The 24539-nt window shown below is 44.5% G+C and overlaps 4 protein-coding genes across 4 annotated transcripts; 3 read left to right on the top strand and 1 right to left on the bottom strand.

Moving 5' to 3' along the window:
• Positions 1–5805: 5805 nt before the first annotated feature.
• On the top strand, positions 5806–7825 carry LAJ45_04287 (uncharacterized protein; the record flags this gene model as incomplete). The annotated part of the gene is made up of 9 exons (XM_046113867.1): positions 5806–5876; positions 5955–6063; positions 6129–6180; positions 6254–6643; positions 6699–6743; positions 6814–6889; positions 6942–7259; positions 7314–7483; positions 7800–7825. The coding sequence occupies 9 exons, from the start codon at positions 5806–5808 to the stop codon at positions 7823–7825; spliced, it is 1257 nt and encodes a 418-aa protein (XP_045972969.1).
• Positions 7826–8329: 504 nt separating this feature from the next.
• LAJ45_04286 (uncharacterized protein) lies at positions 8330–10522 on the bottom strand (the record flags this gene model as incomplete). Its single annotated transcript, XM_046113866.1, has 7 exons — positions 8330–8448; positions 8531–9383; positions 9477–9920; positions 9982–10175; positions 10243–10263; positions 10337–10415; positions 10475–10522. The coding sequence occupies 7 exons, from the start codon at positions 10520–10522 to the stop codon at positions 8330–8332; spliced, it is 1758 nt and encodes a 585-aa protein (XP_045972968.1).
• A 3201-nt stretch (positions 10523–13723) lies between these two features.
• Positions 13724–16096, top strand: LAJ45_04285 (uncharacterized protein; the record flags this gene model as incomplete). Its single annotated transcript, XM_046113865.1, has 8 exons — positions 13724–13793; positions 13891–13978; positions 14071–14146; positions 14199–14492; positions 14577–14849; positions 14914–15322; positions 15387–15832; positions 15893–16096. The coding sequence occupies 8 exons, from the start codon at positions 13724–13726 to the stop codon at positions 16094–16096; spliced, it is 1860 nt and encodes a 619-aa protein (XP_045972967.1).
• Positions 16097–21387: 5291 nt separating this feature from the next.
• LAJ45_04284 (uncharacterized protein) lies at positions 21388–24539 on the top strand (the record flags this gene model as incomplete). Its single annotated transcript, XM_046113864.1, has 5 exons — positions 21388–21561; positions 21624–21930; positions 21990–22093; positions 22162–22824; positions 22881–24539. The coding sequence occupies 5 exons, from the start codon at positions 21388–21390 to the stop codon at positions 24537–24539; spliced, it is 2907 nt and encodes a 968-aa protein (XP_045972966.1).

Below are 24539 nucleotides of genomic sequence, written 5' to 3'. Positions count from 1 at the left end.
CAAGGGAACGGTTCAAATTGAAAAACATTTCGACAAAAAATACACCAATGAGGTGGTCAGTTCCTAGGTTCTAGCAAGCTCATCAGCTAACTCTATCATCACCGACCCTTGTACCCGCGTGCGAGAGGTCCTGAGAACTTCGACGACGAGTGAGAATCGATGAAGCTACGAAGCGCGCAAACTCCAGCTGGCCTGAACCCAGGCTAAGAACTTTTATTGCGAAAATCTTTCAGAATTGATCCTTTTGAGCTTCTCCGAGATCGAGGCCCGTGATTCCTGCCTATCTTCGCTATACTAAATAGCCCTTTTTGTTTTCATGGCTCTTTAGTAGTTCTCTTAAGGAGTCAATGTGCAGAAGTGATGCTAACGTGAAGCATAGACATATTTGTATACGTATACAATCTCTAGTAAGTGAGCGTTGCTTTCTTGTTTTGTGTGCATGGGCTTGCTCAAGTGGCTGGCACTACCGGTGATCCGAATGGACCAAGGCCTTCTTGCACCAGAAGCCTCGATTTATCGAGAGGTCCGATCCGATGCCTTGGCCTAGACTCACCAAGATTCACCTTCACATATTCTCCAGCATATTCACTTTATCTCAAGTCTTTTCTGCCACTTTTGTTGCTGGGTAATCTGGCTTGCTGGTGAAATGGCACAGAGTCAAGTTGATATGAGTCCATGTTGTTCTGGAGCCTTTTCATACTGAAGATATCTGGGCGCCAGTGGCTCTAAAGACTCGGGGCGCTTGTTCTCTACAAGCTTCCTGTGTAGATGGCTGCAAGTATACCAACATCGGTCGGGCCACCCGCCCTCAAAAAAGAAGAAAAACTCAAATCCCTGTGGTTTTTCACGAATCCTTTGAAACAGACCCACCCACGTATGCCTCAATGAAGCATGTGAGCTGTCAATCGGTTTATTACAATACATTCCACGTAATCCTACGACAACAACAATAAAAACCCTTCTCAAAATATCTACGACTAGTCCTCGGGGAACATGGTGGCGTCTAAACCGGATTGCTCAACAATTTAGATTGTCATTTTTTGTCTTCCCAGACTATAGTTGCAGATATATGTTACCCAGCTACCCTATCGGAAAGGAGTATATGATACTTTCTGCAGATGAATAATGCCCTCACAATCAGGGGCATGCGCGCAGCATGCAGTGGGAGAAATAAGTATGGACGTTTCGGAATCAAGGATCGAGCGAGGTGGCTACTCGAACATCAAGAAAGGGTTTTGAAAGTTCTCATCGCTCTGCTTCCCATCACCCTACTGATGTGTCCATTATGCGGTATTCGTCGCATTCACATCGGCCAGCTCATGCTCATCGGTCATGTTGAACAACCCCTTCGACATCATCGTTCCTCTCTGTCTCTCGATTTGTTAGAACCCCCACATTATTCCTCCTGTTCCTATCACGATCGGTCTAGGATTACAGGCACTCTCAAGCCCAGAAACTTCATGTTTTCGCGCTTGCTGTTCTTTTGGCTTGTCTGCTGGGATCTAGAACCAGAGCTCTGGCCCATAATAGAGCAACACAAGACCAGGCTATTTGGCCGAGGCTTTGTATGGTCCCAAGGAAGCCACACTCCGAAGAAAAGAGGGATTTGGTAAGGGCCTCCGGTGTACCACCAGAGCCCGTCCCTGAGTACGACGCTCTGGTATTGGCGCTTCCCTGCAACGTGGTACATTCCCGGTGCCATTTTCAAATTTGATTAGTTTGTCTTTTGGGAATAACACACACAGAGGTACACTATGAAGTGATGCAAATGAAAAGGAAGAAACAACAAGCTACAGACATGTATTTCAGATGACCATTCATTTGAAGGTTGACCAAGATGTCTATGTAAAGCTTGTGTACGTCTTAGCTGAAGATCTGGGTGGTTTTTTTGGCCCAAACATTTTCGTACACGACAGCAAGAAAATCAATGTCACCGAAAATAAAACAAGAACAATCCCACTTATGTGATGACTTCACCATAATCAGCGCCTTTGGAATCACTTCAAACAAATCAAAGGCAAAGTTCACCGAAATATCAGCATCGATGAATCTGAAAATAGAGGTTCTCGGCCTGCCCAGCAAACCTCCGAGCTCCTTAGCAATGGTTAATGGCAGCCATCGCTCCATCCAGCTAGATGGTCCATAGAATAGGTCCGCGGCAGCCCGGGTATGTAGAATGAAAGTACATGAATGTATCTAACAGTAGCAGGGATATTTTTGACCCCCGTTCCTTGTTCATGTGGTTTCCTTCCGGATCTCTGGTACGGCGGCCGAGAAAAAAACTACAAAAACAAGGCCTCAATTTAGAATTACACTGTGCCAATTGGTCTATCTTACATAAAAGCAATTTTTCCAGTAGAACCAGGGTCTAGAGGCATTTCCACCGATGTGACCAAAAAGCAACCGATCTCAGATCACTTGCGATAGTAAAAGATCATGGATGTCGTGCGTATGACCACAATCGTGAGACGGGAGATCCCTTTTTTCTGAGAACTGAAATATGTAGTCCGGAGCTCTAGATATCGATGACATTGTGCTAAGAATTACTCAGTTGATATCCAGCCACCACAGATGCTTCTGATAGGCCAGTCTGTCGTAGTCAGAAATATCGTGATGGTTGAAGATAATTTTGTGGGGACTGAGACTGGTGGGCCCGTAGATCATGGTCGCCGATCAATGATCCTAAACTTTGGAGAGGAACTAGAGGGGAGGGTGCTACTCGATACATGATACATGATGTACATGTATGTCGAAGCTGGGGTTCAGTACAGTTGTATTCGACTCTTGTGTAGAAACCATGTGGGAATAGATCAACAGGAGTTAGAATCTTCCGCCGTCTTGCATACAAGGAAGCACTTGTCGGTGCCCGAGATTTCTAGCCCGGGTTCTAATTCCGTCATGTTTGGTCGCGATAAGTGTCATGTCAATACAATGATGTACTGTAGAGTAGCTACATACATGTATTCCTTAGTGCTCTGTCACACGTACACGATCACATAAACTAAAGATTAAGCCTTGTAATCTTGTTAACGGCTCAATCAAAAGCTCCAATCCAGTAGTCGCCACTTGACAAGGCAACTTACTTGGGTTAGGTTTGTAGCTTCTTGGTCGAGGATAATGGGCTCCGTGCGGTGGCGACAAAAGACGCACAGCGCTTCATGCAGTATCACTCGCTACGCCGGTTTCGCGATTATTTATGCCCTACGAGGCCATATGGCGCGATTATTAGATATAATATATAGATTATATACGACTGTTATGTATTTATTTCACTGGCCTGACATCTTTCATATAAAGAATATTCATATCACGTTATTCAACTTTTCGGATATAGCCAAGATCTAGAATTATGCGCGACGTTAAGAAATTTAATCTCATCCCATCTAAGGATAAAAAATATTTAACCCATTAAAGTATTGATATGAATAGCAATTTGGTATAAAGTCGTGAGCTAATGAGACCAAAATAAAATAAAGAAACCCTGGTCGGATTGGCGACGTTAGCCAAGATTGTCATGCAAGGCAGACATGCACTGCAGATAAACAGAACAGAAAAAGAAAGAAAGAAATGATCATTCGCACAATGGAGTATTGAAACCAAACACAGTATCGGAGATACTAAGAAGAAAAGGAGAACATCCGAGGGGATTAGAATTATCTTTTGGAACTCCTATAATAACTGCGCATATTTAAACCTGTACGATCATTGTCCTAATTGCTTAGAGGCCATTGGGATCTTCCGGAAGTCTACCCCGGACATAATCCATCAATTAAAGATCAAGATCCAATTGAATGCTTGTTCTACCATGAAAGTTTTTCGTTGGAAGAACCATCATGTTCCTGAGATGATGATCAGCTGGAAATAGCTTGTGCTAAGCATTCATTCTTCTATAGGATTCTGGAAACCACAATCATCATGCTGGATTAGAAACGCGAATTGTGATATTCACTCCCTGAGTATGATCAAACAATATTACCTAGAAGAATTCCAGGTCCGGGCGATCTTTGTTCCTGCAGAGCATAGGAGAGAGCTTGCTGCGTTATCTGAGACACCTCAGCCAGTCCGAATTTACTACGGAACGCCACCCAAAAAAGCTTGGTATCTCAAAAGTCAGTTCGCAGCTGGTTGGAACTTTCGCGTGTGAGCCGGACCGTTGGGTTTCTATCCATAAGGTTGGGGAATTTTTAATCATCGATCTTGTGTCTTTTCCTTTAGCCAGTGGTGTTGTATATTATCCACTTCAGCTTCAGCTTGTTTGAATATACCGCATCTTGTGCGGTCAAAGATGTCTAGGAAATCCCATTTTGAACAATGAGATCTCGCTAGACCTCAATCAACGAATGAGGCTCGGCGGGCAAGGCCAAAAGTAGGTAGACACTATCGAAGTTTATTGTACAATATTTGACCAGTGTACGTTGATCGTGCTTTTTAGGGCAGAATATTATATTGCTTCAGCTGAACCTGATCTTAGGCTAACCCTGAGAGGGTATGGAGAATTGAAAGGCTGACTGCTGTATCAGATTAACGATTATTTTTTACCTCGGCGTTACCCGTCAAAACAACCAGCTTTGCTGGTTCTTGAAGGTTCCGATGAACGAGCCGAAGCCTGACATTGACGTGGGTGCAGGGGAACATGTTCCCATGGACTTGGAACCGACGATTAGATATCGATTATTGCTCCCTCTTCCCTTTCTGCTTCACCAAGATCAGATCTGGCAGAGTGCAGATTCAGCTCCGCCTCACCGCTGTTCTCGGATATGTAGTTGTTAAGAGGTTGACTTTACACTATAGTGAATGCTCGGGATGATGAAATTATACAGTTGTGCAACTTGTGTGTGGCTCCTCTACTCAGAAGGTTGGGGCGGTGTCTCCAGGAAAGGCTAGCTAGCTAGCCAGGCACATAAGTGTGCGGCTGGACAGTCTGCGGGAGGCAACAACTGGTCGTTGTAACCAGCTGAACGTGTTGTCGACTAGTCCCCCGTCTGTACAGAACGCATGCAGTAGCAGCGAAACATAGGCTACAGGCCCATGATGACGGACATACAAGGAGGGAGTTTTTTTTTTTTTTTTTTTAAGTTTGGTAGGGTGGAGGTTTCAGCAGTGACACTGGGAGGTTTGCTCTACACATGTATGCATCCAAAGCGTTGAACTCCCGGCAAGTGGAGAACCAGATATTGTACCTACATACTGTACGCACAGAGAAGAGATGCAGCTTAGGGGGGGTGTCGAGCAGCGCTGTTCTTTTTAGCTGTTCCGGGGACTGTGATGTATGGGAGAGGTTGTTGGTAGCTGCTGGACCTGGGTTTCGTAGGGCTCGGCAAAGGCTCTGCGACTGAAACCTCCCACCACCACCAACGACGCAAGCGATCCCCACCTCTAGGTGCATGTGTAACTGTTGCTATTGCTGCTCCTACTGCTCATCCTTCCTCTCTCCCGCCTTGGATCCTTCCTCTCCTTCCTCTACACCACTCCTCCTTCTTTCCCTCCTCTGGACCTGTGTCCTTTGCCATCTATCCGTTTGTCGACCTTTCCAATCTAATCTACCCCTCCATCTTCCAAGCCTGTGTGTCTCTCTCCTCTGAACTCCTTAGCTTCGTGTACACTCTCCTTCGACCTCTGTCTGTATAAAGCTCCCACCGGATCCGCCCTCAAAGCCTTCTCTTGACCTGCATCAGTCGACATTCCGCCTTCAAAGCAAGCCTCTCAGATCTAGAAAAAAGCTTTCCCTCGCAGAATATCTTTCACCGATCTAGTCGTCCGAACTTTGCATTATTCATATTTCTTTTGCAATAATTTTTACTCGTCATGTCTGGTCATTACCCCGGCAATTATGGTCAACAATCAGGGTACCCAGGGCAGCAATATTCATACCCACCGTATGTCATCCATTTTGCCCCATGTTTTACGAACTATGCTTGTTTCATCTGAGTCGCTAACATCTCTACTTATGTTAGTGGACAACAACCACAATACAGTAACTACCCTGCAGGATCGCCTCAACCTCCTCCCCAGGGATATTACCCACCGCAAGCTTCACAACAATACCCTTACAATAGTGCACCGGTAATTTTCCTATTTTAAGAGTGACGAGTCAAGGGGAATTTTGGCTGATCATTAGTATGTCTCAGCCGCATCAGCCTCAGCAACAATGGGCCGGACATGGTTACCCTCAGCAACCTGGTTTGTAACTCTTGGGTTTACATGTTTTGGGAAGGTTTTTTTGTGGGCATAAAATTGACTTGACTCTTTTAAGCTATGCCTGTTGGAAATAATGTTTATCAGCAGCATCACATGGGCGCAGGAGCACCGCCAGCACCACCTTCTGGGCAACAATCCTTTGGAGTGCCTGGAGCGTCGCAAATTGGGTACGAGTATGGCCCGTGTACGGGGAAGCGCAAGGCGCTCTTGATCGGTATCAATTACTTTGGTCAGAGAGGACAGTTGAGAGGGTGCATCAATGATGTCAAGAACATGTCGACTTTCTTGCATCAAAGGTTCCAGTACAAGCGTGAAGATATGGTTATTTTGACGGATGATCAACAAAGTCCTAGGAGTCAACCGACAAAGCAGAATATTATTCAAGCTATGCATTGGCTAGTCAAAGATGCACAACCAACTGACTCACTATTTTTCCATTACTCTGGTAGGTCCACCTAATAGTATCTAAGACAATCCGGCAGCACTAACACTCTACCTAGGCCATGGTGGGCAGACCAAAGATCACGACGGTGATGAGGGTGATGGTTAGTAAACTCCCGATATGGAAACGATCCACAGTCTTGGCATTCCATGCATTTACTAATCCGACTATAGGATATGATGAAACCATCTATCCAGTAGACTTCCGTTTCAATGGTCATATTGTTGACGACGAGATGCACAGAATAATGTATGGCATACTTGATGCCTATTCATTCTTCCACAGATGCTGACTTAAACAGGGTTGCGCCGCTCAAACCTGGTGTCCGCCTGACGGCAATCTTTGACTCTTGTCACTCAGGATCTGCGTTAGACCTTCCTTACCTGTACTCCACTCGCGGTGTTGAGAAGGAGCCCAACCTTGCGAAAGAAGCAGCGACTGGTCTTTTCGATGCCCTGCAAGCATATTCAAGAGGTGATCTTAGCGGTGTTGCTTCTTCAGCTCTTGGTATTTTCAAGAGAGCTACAAGTGGTAGGGGTGCCGAAGAGAGGGCAAAAAGAACAAAGACATCACCTGCAGATGTCATTCAATGGTCCGGATCCAAGGATAGCCAAACTTCGTAAGTCGCTCGCACATCCGGGGATTATTGGTTGTCTAATTTGTTATTTTTTAGTGCGGATGCTACTGAGGCTGGGGAGGCTACTGGTGCTATGAGCTACGCATTTATTCGGGCTCTAAGCAAGAACCCTCAACAATCTTACCAGCAATTATTGACCAGTATCAGAGAAGAGCTCGCCGGGAAATACGCTCAAAAGCCGCAGCTCAGCTGCAGTCACCCACTAGGTAATGACGGACATCCCCTTGATGAGTCTGACATGGAGTTCAAGTTCTGAATTTTATTTGATATTTTCTTTATTTCTTAATATTCCTTTCCCCCTTAACAATATTTGGAAAAATCATCTTATTTCTTGTTTTCTTATTTTTTCTTTCATATCTTCATGTTTGTTGAGTGGATCTCAGAGCATATTTTTTGTCTACTTTTTTTTATCTTTTTCTGCCTTCACAATTACCCCCTTTATTAATCCTTTTTGCTTTCTTTTTTGGGAAAATACGGCTGGAGTCAAGAACGAAATTTTTAACGTGCGTTGGGTCGATACAGATACGAGGCTTCTCTACGTTATGTAGACGCGAAACTTTTGGACTACAGGTCATCCATCATCGAGCGGCCACCGTCAGCACTACAGCATAACGACGGTTACCGAAAACCTCTAGTCACCATTTTCACCGTTACATTCATCCCACTAAATGCTAGCGGTTCTTGATGTATTTTCCAAAGACTTGATGCTTTGTATGTGGAGTTGGTAAAGGGACGGACGATATCATTTTCTTTTATTTTCTTTCTTTGTTTGGGACCTGGAGTGATTTTTATGTTGCTATATTGAGGAACGTTCCGTTTTGTTTCCTTTTTCCTTATGATGTATGAAAAAGGACAATGAGTTATGGGTTCTGGCGGCTTTCTTTTATTGTTGAGACTTCGGATATGAATCTAGGGTATTGATTATTTTGGTTGTCATATCCCTTCGCTTTACGATTATAGGCAGGGTTTGCTTGGCCCGCGTTTACAACTGAAGCAGAAAAGTGAGATTGACGAATTGACACTCAAAGTCATACAGCACCTCTAACTCCAATCTATGGCAATAATAGTCCGGTTTCCATAGGCCTGAACCACTCTTTCGTCAGAGCTTCTGAAACCTCCTGTGCCCCCTGTCTTGCGAGTTCTTGACTTTTGGCTTTACACTCGATATACACTAATGATTCTTTCGGTCAGCACAGCAATCCCGACGAAGAGGAGAAGAAAAATGGGGGGTGGTTATTGAATATCAATCTCACTTTTAATCTTAGGCTCTGTCCCGGACCCTCTTACAGTAAATCTCACACTCCCTTCCAGCTCACAGGTGATCATCTGCGAGCTTGAGTCTACCGGCAACAATGGTTTCTTGTCGACGGTGGCCGAATCAAAACCATTTGTTAAATCTCTCCACCAAGTTATCCTGCGGTTTCCTAGCATTGTAGGATACGGGTTGCCCAAATCCCGTATTCCCGCAAACACACTTTTTGTCAAGTTTGGATCAGGGGAGATAAAATAAGAGTTTGCACTTTCAAAGTACCCATACTTTTTATATAGTTGCTCGAGTTTCACATGCACAGTGAGGCCTTCATTGGCCCATTTCTGCGCCATTGTGATGAAAACGGTTGCTGCGGCAATACCGTCCTTGTCATACACCACGGGGGAAAACATGTATCCTATTGCCTCTTCAAAAGCATACAACGCAGTATATCCTTTTTCTTTGAGTAATAAAGCTCGATTTCCAAGCCATTTAAACCCAGTAAGTGTTTCTTCGAAATAAAAGCCCTCCATAGCGGCCATGGCATGTAGCATCTGAGTGGAAACTGTAGATGCCAGCATGGCGAGTTTTGATATCGGCTTGTCAATGCCAACCGCGGCTTTTCGATAGACATCTAAGGTGTGTGCGGCGAAGAGTACACCAAGTTGGTTCCCAGTAAATACTTTCCATTCCCCGGAAGGAAGTTTCTCAGCGGCAGCGAAGCGATCAGCGTCCGGGTCACTAGCCAAAACGAGATTGATATTATTCCTCTCTGCTGTGGTAACCGCTAGGTCTAAAGCCCCCTTTTCTTCTGGATTTGGGAAACGGACCGTGGGAAACTCGGGATCAGGTTGTGCCTTCATAGAGTAACTTGAGTACAGGTACAGCTAAAGAGGCTCTTCCGATAGGGGAAATGATGTGGGGAGGAAGAGGGGGAGGGGGGCACTGACTTGTTCTTGAACTATAAACATATTTTCCGTCAATCCCATATCTGCAATTGCGCGTTCCATGGCTGCTAGTCCGACACCATGCATAGGTGTATAAACAAATCTCAAGGGTTTCCTGCCCGTATCATTTTGGCTGACATGTGCTATGCCTTTTAATGATTCGAAGTAAGAACTCTTAGCCCTTTTCAAAAGCTCTGTCCTATCTACATCACTGCTAGTTGTTTCATATAGGTCCCAACTTAGAGGGAGTATGTTCTTATCGATGTGTTGCGCTATGTTTTTATCGTGCGGTGGGATGATCTGGCAACCATTTGACCAATATACCTTGTACCCATTATCCTTTGCGGGGTTGTGGGAGGCAGTGATCATGACACCCGCAGTCGCATTCAACATGTTGACAGCAAAGGGAACGAGTGGCGTATGCACCAATCCATCATACAAATAGACCTGATTTTCCATGAATAAGGGCTAATAATATTGGGAAAATTTCCCGGGAAACAATTATTACCTTAACTCCCTTGTTTTTCATCGCGGTAGAAGCTAAACGGGCGAATTGGGAGCTATTGTTGCGATGATCATGGCCAATCACAACTGAAGGGCTGCTAGACTGCTCTTTAATATAATCTGCAAGACCTTGTGATGCTTGAATAACTGTGAGGTCGTTCATACGCGAGAAGCCGGCTTCCATTCTTGCTCTAAGCCCTGATTTCAGTTTAGTCATGTGTAGAGCTTGGGGGTTTTATGGGCCGGAGAGAGCTTTAAATCTCACCAGCTGTGCCAAACTCAATTCCTATCGTTTAGGGGTTTTATTAACTCATAAATTATTCCAGTACTAGTGCTACAGCGCGAAAGGGGCTACGTACGATTGCGGAGCCTTCTCTCCAACTCTTCGGTATTCCCTGCGTCGAGGAGTGATTGTATTTCAGCTTTGGTTTTCTCATTCTAAAACAGAAAAATTAGCTGTCATATACCGATGCATGAGGCATATGGGAGAGTTATACTTTATCAAGCGAAAGCCACTGGGCAGCAAGCTCTTCAATAGAAGTCATAGTGAGAAGTAGGTATTGTGTTTTTGGGGCTGAAAGGTGTGAATAACTAACGATGAAGACGGGGGCACTGAGGATCTTATCTTATCCTCTTGCATGTAATCGGTCCCTGCGTGCAGTCAGCTGATGACGTAGAACGGGAGAGACCGAGATTCTCATCGGCCAATTCCGTAGGTAAGTCGCCGAAACATTGTGCAAGTGAGACATTAAGGTCCAATCATAGCATCTGACCTGCAATAATTCCAGAGAATATTCTATGAATAGTCCCCGCCCGCTGAACTGGTTTACTAACTACTAGTACATAGAGTACAGTATGACATACATATCTGAGAATTATCGACCAGCAGCTGAGTGATCACTTATGATCATGATCCGGAATAAGTTTAAGGAGTATTTCCTTGATCGATTCACTCCACCTCACGCATACCTAGGTTTTATGACAATCGGACCCATGTCTCGCGCTCGATGGCCATAATAACCATATAATCACTTACTTGTATAGAGCTAAGAACCTTCTATGAAATTTATTCTTAAATACATCCAATTGATTGAATACACTTAAACCGGCCGGGTCGTATCATGGCCGGTCAGGGCATACACACATACATGTATGTCAAGTAGTGTGGAAATTGTTTCAATTTAATTACATGTATTTATATCTACGCCACAAATCTACAGTACTGATTGTAATATATGAATTATAATGGTATATATATAACTTCTACGTGATTTCACCATCAAAAACACTAAAGAAGTTCACGTGCCATTTAAATTTATAGATAAAACAATAAAACGTAAGTTGAATCTAATTACATAAGTACCTTTTATCAAAACATTGATATTGTATAGCTTGCAGCTTCAGCCCCGCTTTTTAAAGCTTTTCAGCGCCATAGATTGGCGGAAGCAGGAAATCAGGATTTCCGGAAGAAGGAAAGACGGGCCGCAAAGCTTGACGGCAAGACCTAGAAGAGTGATAGCAATAACAAGAGCGGCGATACCCTCAGGCTAGAGTACAAAGTACTGGATAACTCATCCCCGAAGGCAGGATACTGTTTTCATCTCCGAAGTGGGATATGATATCCTCCTGTAGAGAGATGCCTAATCCTCTCAGGTAGGATGTGATATCTTAACTATTGGCCCGGGTACTACCCGTCGATTTGCTGGATAAGTTATCCTTTTTTACCGGGATATGATAAGATATCCCCAGTTAAGGAGAGATATTTCATAGGGTGGGGATGTTCTGACTAGTAAGGGATACCTTACCCTTCGTAGGGATATCATCAAAAACCTAGATTTAAAAAATATTCAGGGGAATCAAACTTAGGCATTGGCGATTGGATTTGCAGACTCGGGTGTTACCGACTATGCTAGTGGTTTAGATGCAAAACTAGTACAAATTGCCAATATCAACCTTAGTTTTAAAATTCGACAGCCAAAAAAAAAAAAAACCGAATTTGTCTGTCCAAAATTGCTAGGGATGCGAAATACTACAAGCAGGAGAACACTTTATTCTATGTGAAAATCTGTATCCTTATCAGAGGATATTAGATTATATCAACATAAAAGGATATATATACACGGGAAAAGATAAGCTATCCCCGAATACAGTAGTATCCTATGGTAAAGATACTATATCCCTTTGTGGGGATAGTTTATCCAAATAAGAGCGAAATCTCCTATTTTAGCTACTTGATGCTTGGGGACTCGGATCCCAAAACGCCCAAATGACTCAAACTTATCCTCCCACAGGATAACCTATCCCGATTCCTAACAAAGTTGGTACCCTAGGGCGATAGTAACAAGCGGCTTGTAGTCTACTAAAGAACTAATAGATATAGTGAATTAACCCTTATAAGGATTAATGGATGAAGGCTTGAAGCTACTAGATTAATTAAGTGTGAATCCAACAAACGAACTCTCAGCACACTCTCTACAAGAAAGGGCAACCAGCTCCCAGCAGGGACAACTATAAATGGAGGGCAAATCACCTCCTAAGGTCATTGTTACCAGTATACTAACGTATTTGACCCATATCATGGCCAGCACCGCCGGACCTAGGCCTAATCACAACTAAATTTATTCACAACCAGGTTTGTATGCCAACAGCCGATTTCCCAGTTTCACATAGTACCAGGTTAATCACGTGTACTTATACGCACCCACGCGTAGGTCATTAATCACTCTTTGCGGTTGTAACGCCGGGCTAACCCCCTAAGTACATGTAATAGATAGCTTGTTCTTATAAGTACAGCCGTGTCCGTAAAGTTTTGGCACCCTCAGTCTCGAAGTTCATGAGTTCAAATCGTGATATAAAAAATCAGATAAGAACGAGTGCAAAGAGAAATTTACAGTAACATATTTCCACACTGCTGTGTCTCACAACACTTTGTAATGTTACCTTTCGAGCAAGGGGACCGAAATATTTTGTTTTCTGTAATCGTGGATGTTTTTACAGGGTGCCAAAACTTTGCGGTCGCGGCTGTACGTGTATTGGTCAAATATAGATGGTTTTAAGTCGGAAATACATACAGTTGGAACAAGGGTGGATAGAATGTAGTCTCGTTCCCAGACTGTGTTATGTGTGACACCATGGGCACAGTCTGGTGTAATAAGTTTTCGGAACTTCCTCCGAGAAATGTCCGAGTGACTCCGGGGGCTCTCGGGGAGTCTAGGGTTCGGAGAGATAGCAAACTCGCAAAAATTTAAAGTTCGCCGAAGATATTTAAAGTTCAAAAAACCTCCGCTAGTGTTCAAATTTTACGCTAGTTCGGGGTGTGCTAATCCCATACAAAATACCCCCGAAAAGCCTCCTTGAGAGCCCCCCCGAGAGCCCTCCGACGCTAATATCTCCGAGAAAATAAGTCACCAAACGAAAAAGACCTATTACACCAGACTGTGCCGGGTCCGCACATTCTGGGCACGAGACTAGATAGAATGCTAGAAGAGCCAACATAGAATATCACTCGCTCGGAGGTCGCCGCTTTAACCGCAAGCAGATCACGCTGACGAAGCTCGGGCTGACTAACATAACACAAGCCCCTCCCTAGCACTGATCCTCCCTAACAGTGATTTGATACATCTGGAACGACCACAATTCCTCTGCAGAGAGCCTGTCTCTCTTGCATCTTTTGACGGACTCGATTCGACTAACCTCCAAATCTAGAGCTTATAACTAACTCCAACCTGGAATACGCATCTTCCAGGATGGCCGCTCGGGATCGATTCGGCGGATTCCCTATGGAACCAAACACCTCCCAGCTTCAGCGGTTTATACGTGTGTTCCTTCCAACCCTATGAATCCCTACTTGTCACCAGAATCTGAAGTTCAAACTCAGATATAGTGCAGGAGTTCTAATTTTCGATCTGTTTAGAGAGTGCTTGCGACCCTGTGAATTTCGAGCCAAATTTGGCCTTAAATCTGGAGATTGCCGACCTGATTAACCAGAAGAAAGGAAATGCGTAAGCTCATCATCTTTCCTTGTTTCCTTTCGTGTTTGGTGTTGGTTGGAGAACCTGTAAAGCTAAAACCGGAACTTCTTGGAGCTCAATAGACCTCGGGAAGCAGCAGTAGCGATCGTTAACTACATCAACCACCGAAACCCCAATGTTTCTCTTCTTGCAATTGCTGTATGCCATAATATCTGCCCGCTTCTAGCTTGGATGTTAACATTTAGCACAGCTCCTAGATATATGCGTTAAAAACTGCGGTTACCCCTTTCATCTGCAGATTTCAACCAAAGATTTCTTAAACGAACTTGTTCGGCGATTTCCAGAAAAGCCACCACCCCGACCTACTCGAGTACAACTCAAAATTCTAGAGGCAATTGAGGAATGGAGGGGGACGATATGTCAGACTAGTCGATACAAGGAGGATCTAGGATTCATCCGAGATATGCATAGGCTATTGAGTTACAAGGGATATGTGTTCCCGGAGGTCAGACGGGAGGATGCAGCTGTTTTAAACCCGAGTGATGTATGTCATGAAAGTTTAGATTTTGGAGTTTTCTTCTCGGAGAATGTGCAATTTAGCAGAGAGACTAACTGATCCTGTTTATAGAGCTTGAAATCGGCAGAGGAGATGGAGGAGGAGGAAAGAGCTGCGCAGTCCGCAAAATTGCAGGAACTTATTCGACGGGGTACGCCAGCTGACCTGCAAGAGGCGAATCAACTGATGAAAGTCATGGCTGGGTATGACCTAGCTTCGAAAACGGATTATCGAGCAAAGGCGGCAGAAGAAGTTGGTAAATTACGACAGAAGGCAAAGCTATTAGAAGAGATGCTAGGAAAAGTTAAAAAGGGTGAGAATATTGGACAGCAGGATACCTTTGAGGTTCGTTTCTTCTCTTTGATGATCATTTATTTAGAAGAGGATCTGATTGGAAATGGAATGCCAGGAGCTTGCGAGTGCGCTCAAGACAGCTCAGCCAAAGATACAAAAAATGATTGAGGAGGAAAGTGACGATACTGACGCAGTTGTGAAGCTCTTGGAGCTTAACGACATCATCAATACTACTGTGGAGCGATACACATTTACTAAAAAGGGAAATTTGGATGCCGCAAAGGGATTGCCGCTCATCTCCGGCTCATCCCCTCCTCCCTTCTCAGAAGCCTCATCTTCTGCTGCAGCTGTAGAAACATCTTTGATTGATCTGGACAATGATTTAAATGGTGGCAGCGGAACTTCAGCAAATACAACTGGGAAGACTGGGTCGTTGGAAGACGACCTACTAGGTTTATCTTTCCAAGAAAGTGGCCCATTCGGCCAGGGTGGGGGAATTGCTCTTGGATTTGGCGCGAATACTGGTGAGTAGATATCAATCAAGTCCCACCCCCGGTATATCCAAATCTGATACAATCCGCCCTTTAGGAATACCGGGCCCCCCATTGTTATCAACGACTGTGCAAACAAACACTGCCGGACAACAGAATCAGATTACACCATCTGCTTCTCCGGCACCACCGCCCGCTCAAAAAGTACCACCACCTAGCTTTCCTAATTATACCTCTGCATTCGGAAGCCCTGCACAGCAACCTGTTGCCATTTCCTCGTCATCGCAGATACCCACATCGCAGCAAAATGGTACTACTGTTAACGATGACGACGAATGGGCTTTCACATCTGCTCTTCCGCCTGGATCAGAACAGGCTCCTGCGCGGAATGAACTTGTAATCCTCAATTCAAACTTACATATTCTGCTAGAAGCGAACAGGCCTGTAACAATGCCTGATGGGCCGATATTAATCAAGGCAAAATTCTCAAACAACAACAGCCAGCCCGTCCAAGATTTGACCTTTCAAATGGCGGTCACTAAGGTATACTTCTATTCCGGTAAGAAGAGGCCATTTCAATAATACTAACACCAATCTTCTCAGACATTGGCCCTCAAAATGCAACCCCAGAGTGGTCGCTTTCTCCAGGCTCGTCAAAAGGACGGAGTATCGCAGATAATACGTGTAGAGGGAGTTGCCAGGGGTGCGGGCGGGGGTGTTAAGATGAGGTGGAAAGCATCCTACCGGATCGGGTCGGGTCCGATCAACGAAGAGCAAGGTGTGATTGAAGGTTTACCGGTTGCTTAAAAAGCTGTTTTTGTGAAGCGAAATGGGGTGGGTGCAGTCTTTGCGCATGACTTATGGATATAGTCTCTTGTCCGGACAACATCGATGTAGTAGTGAAACGTGTTGTTGATATGTAATTAAACTATGATAATCATGTTGACTTAGTTACATGGTAGGTTGATACGCCAACCCGAGGGCTGCTGATATAGGTACCATTGCTTTCAGTGGGTTGGAAGGAACTTGTACACTTACAGTAGTCGGAATCAAGATAAGAATTAGGATCGTTGTTGGGCTCGTGCAGTCCATGAATCGCGTTGACTCTAAAGATTTTGGCTCATTCACGATAAAACTCTAATCGAGTGATTAATGGTGATTAAAGGTCGAAAAAATTCTCCTTGGCGGGTATGTAACCCGCTACTTACTACGTAGCTAGCATATGTTCAAGCTATCATAACCCGCCGCCAAAAGCTCGAGTTCTAATATAACCCTTAACTAATCCTCCATGAGCTGAACCGATTCAAACTTATGTCCTGTAGTCTGCCCACGGGGCTGCCCGAGACAAAGAGATGGTAATATATACCTCGAGTAACCTCATCCTCATTAATTGGGCATCTGCCTAATTTCTAGAGCGGGTAAGTGACTTTGCATCGAAGGTCTCGGGATGCCCTGCAGCTCTCTGATGGGTGATTTTCGCATAGTTATCGATCTGCACTGTGAATACATGCACTTAATTAGGGTAAAGTCTATAGTGAGCCGAGTAGGCACAATATAATACTCCCCATAAAACTCTACTTAATTAATTCTTAAACCGAGGAGTTTTGGGGGCCAAGAGTTTCTTCTACTAGGAGCAACACTCTCATCGTGAGCGGGATTAACCGCTTTCGGCATTCTTTCTTGACTCTCGAGACAAGGACTTCGAGGCCAGGCGGCAATTGTCCTTCTAATCTTTAGAACCGGCTAAGAGATCATACTAGATCAACCTTCGACTCCAGCCCACTGTCACTACTATTCTCATTACGTAACTACTACTACCGCACTATTAAGTCAGAAAATTGTAGAACAGCTTGACACTAGAGCCACACGAGATGCATAAAGGCGTGCGCATGTGGCTTCTAAAACTGCTCCGTTAATCACAATAATGGGCATTGGTGGCTTAGGTGGAGGGTGCAAGGCATAAATGTACTCGTAGCTTCATAGCGTTTCCGAACACGACCAATATTGCATGACATACAAAAAAGGTGGATTTGGCGCTTTTTTGTATGGTATGCAATAGCAGTCGTGTTCGGAAACGTCATGAATCTACGAGTACATACTTCTACTTGTGGATCTCGACTACATGTACTCGCGTCTAGGATAAAGAACCAGAACATGCAAATGCCTAGTTTGTATGGCAGCTCAGCGCCACTCCGTACAAATAATCCCTGCTTTCTCACTTGCATGTTCTGGTTCTTTTTCCCTGACGCGAGTAGAGGCGTTGGTGGCGACGTAAAAACTGCACTTCTATCAGCTATTGATCTGCCGAATCTTTGTTAGCGATGCAGGGATGGGTTGGTCAATTATTAGAAAAATAATGCCAAGACTCGCCATCTTAACCTTCATACTGATTCACCCCCAGGTTTCTCTGGAGAGCTAAAACTCTAGAACTATCGATCGTAATTTCCATATTTACCAAAAAAAAATTTCGTAGGTAGAATACGATCACAAGTCATCACTCGCTCTCTATTCAGTACACATAGAGTTCCGGGCATTGATTGACCGATAATTCATTAAGTAAAGTTCCCGGGATGGGAATACCCTACACGATATAGTAAACGATTTATTACTCGATCGATAGAAACGGCCAGCCCTAACTACATGCACCTAGAAAGGTTATTTGTCTACTTCTTAGCAAATTAAACTAATAGAAACTTTTCCTAGTACCGATAATGAAGATTATACTACTTCAATAGACTTATATGTAACCTACCTACTTGTATGTACAGTCGCATGCAACAAGTTCCCGCCGTTTTTTGATGGTGAGTCAAACCATAACAACTCCACCACGAATTCTGCAAAGGTTTCAAGATATGACAAGTGGCAAGCTGTTGTTATTCTCCATAAAATGGGCCGAAATACTGTACAGATAAATAAAAATACAAACTGTCCAGTTAGGAGGAGGATTGGCCTACTGGATCACCAGATTTCAACGCCATAGAGAATTCATGGAAAATGCTCAAGAGTGAACTAAAAAGGCGATGAAGCTATAGATAGAGAAGACCTCATCATGATGATGAACCTTTTATCGCTGCACAAGAGGAGTGGGGGGCATTGTCTCAATCAAAGCTAGATGGATTGCCATTAAGGGTTGAGGCATGTCTCAAAGTCAATGGAGGGCACATGGAATGGTAGTCTCAAAATCATTTTCTTTATATTCTATTTAACTCTACTATGTATTCTCTATTAAATATCTTCACTTGTGGTTGAGTAACGAGTATTGAGGTTGGGTGTTGCATCATGAACGGCGAGGACTTGATGCATGCGACTGTACATGTATCCAATCAATGTAACCCTCCCTTTTTCATATCAAAGCCACAGCTAGCTTAATAAGTAAATAGATGTAATCCATGCTCTTAAAATTATCAAACATCTTAACTGGTGCCAGGCGCTATATCCACTCTCCGCTCAATTTTGTTAAAGTGTAAGAGAAACATAATATCTAGTTGGTAGTTCCCAGTATATTTGAGGATTTAGTCTAAGCATCAACATCTTAATATAAATATTTATAGCTACCTGCGAAATTCTACGGGGTGTCTTCAGTGGGTCTGTACAACAAACCCGACCTGCTTGGGTCATAGTATATCACTCGCGAGGAGGATCCGTTGGTATCAACTGAAAGAGACATAGGGGGAGTCTTCGTGCACCCTGGAACTTGGGCTTATTATCAATGTCCATCGGGGGGGGCATAAAACTAAGGATATATTTAAATTTCTTTTTTGTGTATGGTGCACGGTGTATGGAACTGTCCCACACATGTTACACACAAAAACGCATAATATACTGGAATATGCGTGACTGACATTCCTTTCTTTTCTTTTTCTCACAAAGGATCGGCGAAACTAATAATTGGATCCAGGAGCGCCTTGAACCGCTCATCTGGGCAGACGTCGACCCACATAATGTAGGTTTCACCGGGACTCCCCTTTAAACTTTTTAAAGTTGTTTGATGCCAGGTTGAAGGTCTCTAAAATCGTGTATGGTATTCGTCTCTAGGTATGTAAGTCTCTCTAACCTTCCTGAGGCATTCATATTTGATATTTTGAGAGTACTTCTTGTAAACTGCGTTTTTGTAGACTGCGTTACGTGTACCGCTAAATCTCGAGTTATTCGGAGGGTTGCTAAGGGAAAAAACAGCCCTCTTCTGCAGGATATAAACTAGATGTGGTTTAGCAGGTGGCCTTGGCAACCCTCCGAGATTTGGCGGTATGTGGTTGTTGCAAGTAAGGTAAGACGGAGCGAAGGTGCTATCAAAAGGCTTGGCATATTGTCTAGCGTGTATATTCCCCGCACTTCCCCACCGAGTTGATTTAGTTTGGGGGCCCTGATGATCAATATTTCATGTGACCTTTGAAATTTATTTGCTGGGTTTCGTCCCATTTGAAATACCCTGCTGCCTGTAAATACTCTAAAACTAGATCGTGCAAGATAAGGTATAACGACATAATGTTAACGTTATCTAGACTACAACCTAACCAGGAGCATCACGGCCGCCGATGACAGACTGAAGGGAGAGAAATCGAGATATTATTTGGCTGTATTTGCTGATCGATCTGTATATCCCATCACTAGGGTGTAGAGCTTTAAGCTGACATGGGGATCAAAACCCCCCTGTTATCTGAAAACTAACTAATCAATACCTCATGTTAACATGATTATTTACCCGTATGTAGGGGTCACCAAGCATCAACGCGGCGCAAGGACTCGCGCCTAGAGCAAAATATTGTATGTGCTCTGGTAATACTCTGGGTGGGCTCTAAAGTACGAGTTGTAGTACAACTCTACCCGGCAGATTCAAAGTGTCAAATACATACGCACGGAGAATCAAATCTTCATTCCTTTTTGTGGCGGACTGCCCAGTGGAGTTGTGCTGCGTGATTTGCGTAAGTTGTGTTCAAAGGGCGGCTGTCGTGGCACGCGACGAAATTATATTTTGGTTTACCACTAACGTCCTGCGGCTCAAGTCAAAACGTCTCCTTCTAACCCATGTACCTAGAGTAGATACAAAGTACATACATGTAGTCTAGAATACCGCTATTCTACATTGCTTTTGGTTAGTTGCTTGCGATCAAAATCACCAACGGCACAGGTGGGGGCGACATGCATGGGCTTGGTAGATACTATACATGTAGGTATGTAGCTCTGTGTATTACATGTATCTACATGTAGTACATGGACCCCCATATTCTACCTATGAGATACACACATAGCGAAGGTGTTAACAGGCCCGAGAATAAGGAACTCGAAAAGATGATCAAAGTCTACAGAGCTGGCATTACTGTCGCTCATCGGCATGATGGCGGGCACTGGGTGTTAAGAAAATAGAGGAGCTAAACTCTTTCTCATTGGCAGCTTAAACTCCCCTATCATATACATGAAGCTTGCAACAAAATCCTGACTGTTGGGTTGCAAGTATGACGGCAATATTGATCCGGTGGGTATCCGATATAACTTACGGGTATGGGAAGAGCTTATTTGTGGGTGGTCAGCCTACACAAAGCCTGCAAAAAATCCGTAGCTGGATTTAAATATTCTTTGTGGGTACTATAGTTTTGGTGAAATTACATATTAACACGTGAGTTGCTGAGCCTCGTTCTTTGAAGTCTCGATCCAGACAATCCAGCCAATACCTCGCGTGGTCTCAAGGCGCGATTTCATAGGTGCTGTTCCTCAAGTTGGGTGTTGAAGCCTTTAGCTTACTGGCTTAAGGCGTCGCGCAGGACACTAGCCCGCCACTGACATACAATATCTACGATTGCACCTTATCTCACGAGCTCTGATGAACATGTAGAGTAATACCGAAGCTCTCAAAACGTTGCATGGGACAAAAAGATGGAGCAAGGATTTTAGCGAAGTGGCCGGTCATCAAGGTAGGTAGAGACTTGGTACTCTTGGGTGTTCGCGTAGGTACTATTAAAGCTAGAATCCCCCCCATCTGTTAGGACGAGTGAGCACCTCCACCCAACCTTCTTAGCCTACCCCAAGTGTGCAAGGAAAACAGCTACAGTAATAACGCGCACTGTGAAGTCCCTCTATTTATTTAGAGGTACGTACAGAAAATGGCACCAGGAATAATGCCTCATTCATCCGCTGCTCTCTGGATACTTGGTATCATGAGTTCTGTCGTAACTTCAGCGGCAGCTGCTGGCGCTGCAAACCAGGCCGGTGTTCTTGAAGGAATGAATCCGTCTAATTACAATGCCAACAATCCTCTTACATTGTTCATCATCCAGGTCGGTTTCCCTGTTTTCTTACTGCGAGATTCAATGAAATTAACTGTTTTTCTGAGCAATAGGCTGCTCTAATCATCGTAACATGCCGTTTACTGCATTATCCTTTGTCAAGAATGAAGCAACCTCGTGTCATCGCTGAGGTTGTTGGAGGTATTATCCTTGGACCAACCGTCATGGGCCGGATACCTGGGTTCAAGCATGCCATATTCCCGGACGCTTCTATGCCCTTGCTTTCCCTTGTGGCAAACCTTGGGCTAGTGATATTCCTGTTCCTAGTTGGTCTTGAGGTTGATATACGTATGTTGTTGAGAAACTGGAGGGTCGCCGCAAGCGTCAGCGCTGCAGGAATGATTCTTCCATTTGGACTCGGTTCGTACAATATTTATCTCTTTTGGCATCTGGGCAAAAAATACTGACGATACCTTCAGGTGCGGCTATTGCATATGGTCTCTACCATCAGTTTCCAGAAGGTGAAGATACGGTTTCTTTCGGAGTTTACATGCTCTTCATTGGTGTTGCTATGGCAATTACGGTAAGTTTTCGATATATCCCAAGGATTTCACAGATTTTGAAGCTTATATAAGATCGTGGTATACATAGGCTTTCCCGGTTTTGGCGAGAATTCTGACAGAGCTTAAGCTTCTTCAAACCAATGTGGGGACAATTGTCTTGTCTGCAGGCGTTGGTAATGATGTTGTCGGTTGGATCTTGCTTGCCCTGACCGTCGCCCTGGTTAATGCAGGGACTGGGCTCACAGCTCTTTATGTTCTCCTCATTTCGGTTGCTTGGGTCTTGTTCCTGGTTTATGCCGTTCGTCCAGCATTTCTCTGGGTTCTTCGCCGTGATGGATCAATTGAAAATGGCCCATCACAATCTATGGTAGCTCTCACACTCCTCATGGTGTTGGCTTCAGCTTTTTTTACCGACATCATCGGCGTGCATGCAATTTTCGGTGGTTTCTTGATCGGATTGATTTGTCCTCACGAGGGTGGTTTTGCGGTGCGTCTGACGGAAAAGGTTGAGGACCTTGTGTCTGTTCTTTTCCTCCCGCTTTACTTTACTCTTTCTGGTCTGAAGACCAATATTGGTCTGTTGAATGATGGTATCGTCTGGGGTTACGTTGTCGGCGTTGTTGTGATTGCCTTTTTTGGCAAGATCTTTGGTGGAACAATGGCCGCAAGAGTGAACGGGTTGGTTTGGAGAGAGAGTCTTACTATTGGTGTCTTAATGAGTTGTAAGGGTCTGGTTGAACTGATTGTCTTGGTAAGTAATAGCCTACATTTGTTGTGGATGGGTACTGATGACGTTCATTCTTCTAGAACATCGGTCTTCAAGCTGGAATTCTAAGCACCAAGGTTTTTACCATCTTTGTGGTTATGGCCCTTATCACAACTTTTGCGACGACTCCATTTGTGATGTGGCTTTACCCCCCATGGTACCAAAAGAAGCTCGAAGCTTGGAAGCGTGGTGAAATCGATTGGGAAGGGAACCTACTCACGCCCGAAAGCGGCGATGGATCAAACTCTGCACTTATGAGACAGAAGGAAATCACCACTAAGTTCTCTAGGGTGACTGTATTGCTTCGTCTGGAAAGCTTACCAAGTGTGCTAAATTTCATCAACTTATTGACCGGAGAACGGCCAGAACCTGCCGCAAAAATACACAAATCTAAAATCAACGCAATCCAAGAGGAGGGTGAAACTGCGGAAATCCGTCCCCCGATTCTCAACAAGCGATTGTTATCAGTACATGGTGTCCGGTTGGTTGAGCTTACTCAACGTACCTCGACTGTCATGCAAGTGTCTGAGGTTGATGAACTCCAAGAGAGAGACCCGGTCGTAAACGTTTTCCGATCCTTTGCAAGATTTCTAAATGTCTCGGTCTCAGCTGGGTTATCCGTCGCTCCTGATAGCTCTTTTGCGGAAGTTTTGACAACGAGTGCTTCGGAACAGTCATCGGACTTGCTTATCGTTCCGTGGAGTGAAACTGGAGCAATCTCGGACTCGCCGGATACTCAAAATACAACTCAAGAAAACCGCTTCACATCTCACCAGCACAACCTTTTTATAAGCAGGGCTCTCGATGAAGCTAACTGCACAACTGCCATCATGATCAATCGAGGTTTTGGTGGCGCTGGGTTAGAGAGAACTCTCAGCCGCGCTGTAAGCCATTCCAGTATGCGTTCCCGTAGGACCACAGATGCCATGGCGCCTGTAGTTCCCGTTTCCGACCCGTCACATCATATTTTCTTTCCTTTCTTTGGCGGTATCGATGACCACATTGCTCTGAGGTTTGTTCTTCAACTGGCATCCAACAAAAACGTCACTGCTACAATTGTCCGTATCGCATACAAATCCGATGCTGATACACAACTGAACCTTGAGCTCCCATCACCAGCACAAATCCACCGAAGGGATCTTCCACGGGGTCTCTCCTCATCGAACATTCCAACCAGACTCTCACGCGATGCTATATCCTCCTCGTCTCATTCTCAGAGTGCAGGAAGCAGCACCACCGTTGAAATCCAGGATCCAGATGCCAATTTCTTCCAAGTGATGGTAGACTCCCTTCCAGAAAACCTCTCCCAGAGGGTTGTATTTGAAACCTTTAGAACGAGCCAACCTCTACACTACGCAATTGTCAAAGCCCGAGAGGAGGTTGGTCAATCATCAAGGAATGCCGGGGATCTCATCATCGTCGGGCGAAGCCAACACGAACCCGGAACATCACAGATCAGAGAGGAGTTGGTCACTGTCCTGGATACCCTCGGCGTTCCCTCTGGCGCCGGCGCAGAGACCCGGAAATGTCTAGGAGATGTTGCGGAGGCGTTCATTGTTTCAGGCATCAAAGCATCGGTGGTAGTGTTGAAAGCTGGCGGAAGAGCCTTGGAATCAGCAGCTGAGACAACCTCCGCTCCTGTAAAAGGATCTCCTACAGCAAAGGCAGTTGAAATGGGGACAAACACTACTACTACGTAA

Source organism: Morchella importuna (assembly GCF_003444635.1).
Source record: "Morchella importuna strain M04M26 chromosome Unknown Morimp01GS010, whole genome shotgun sequence".
Lineage (NCBI taxonomy): Eukaryota > Fungi > Ascomycota > Pezizomycetes > Pezizales > Morchellaceae > Morchella > Morchella importuna.
Note: the sequence above shows the minus strand (reverse complement) of the source record. Positions and strands in the feature narration are given on the sequence as shown.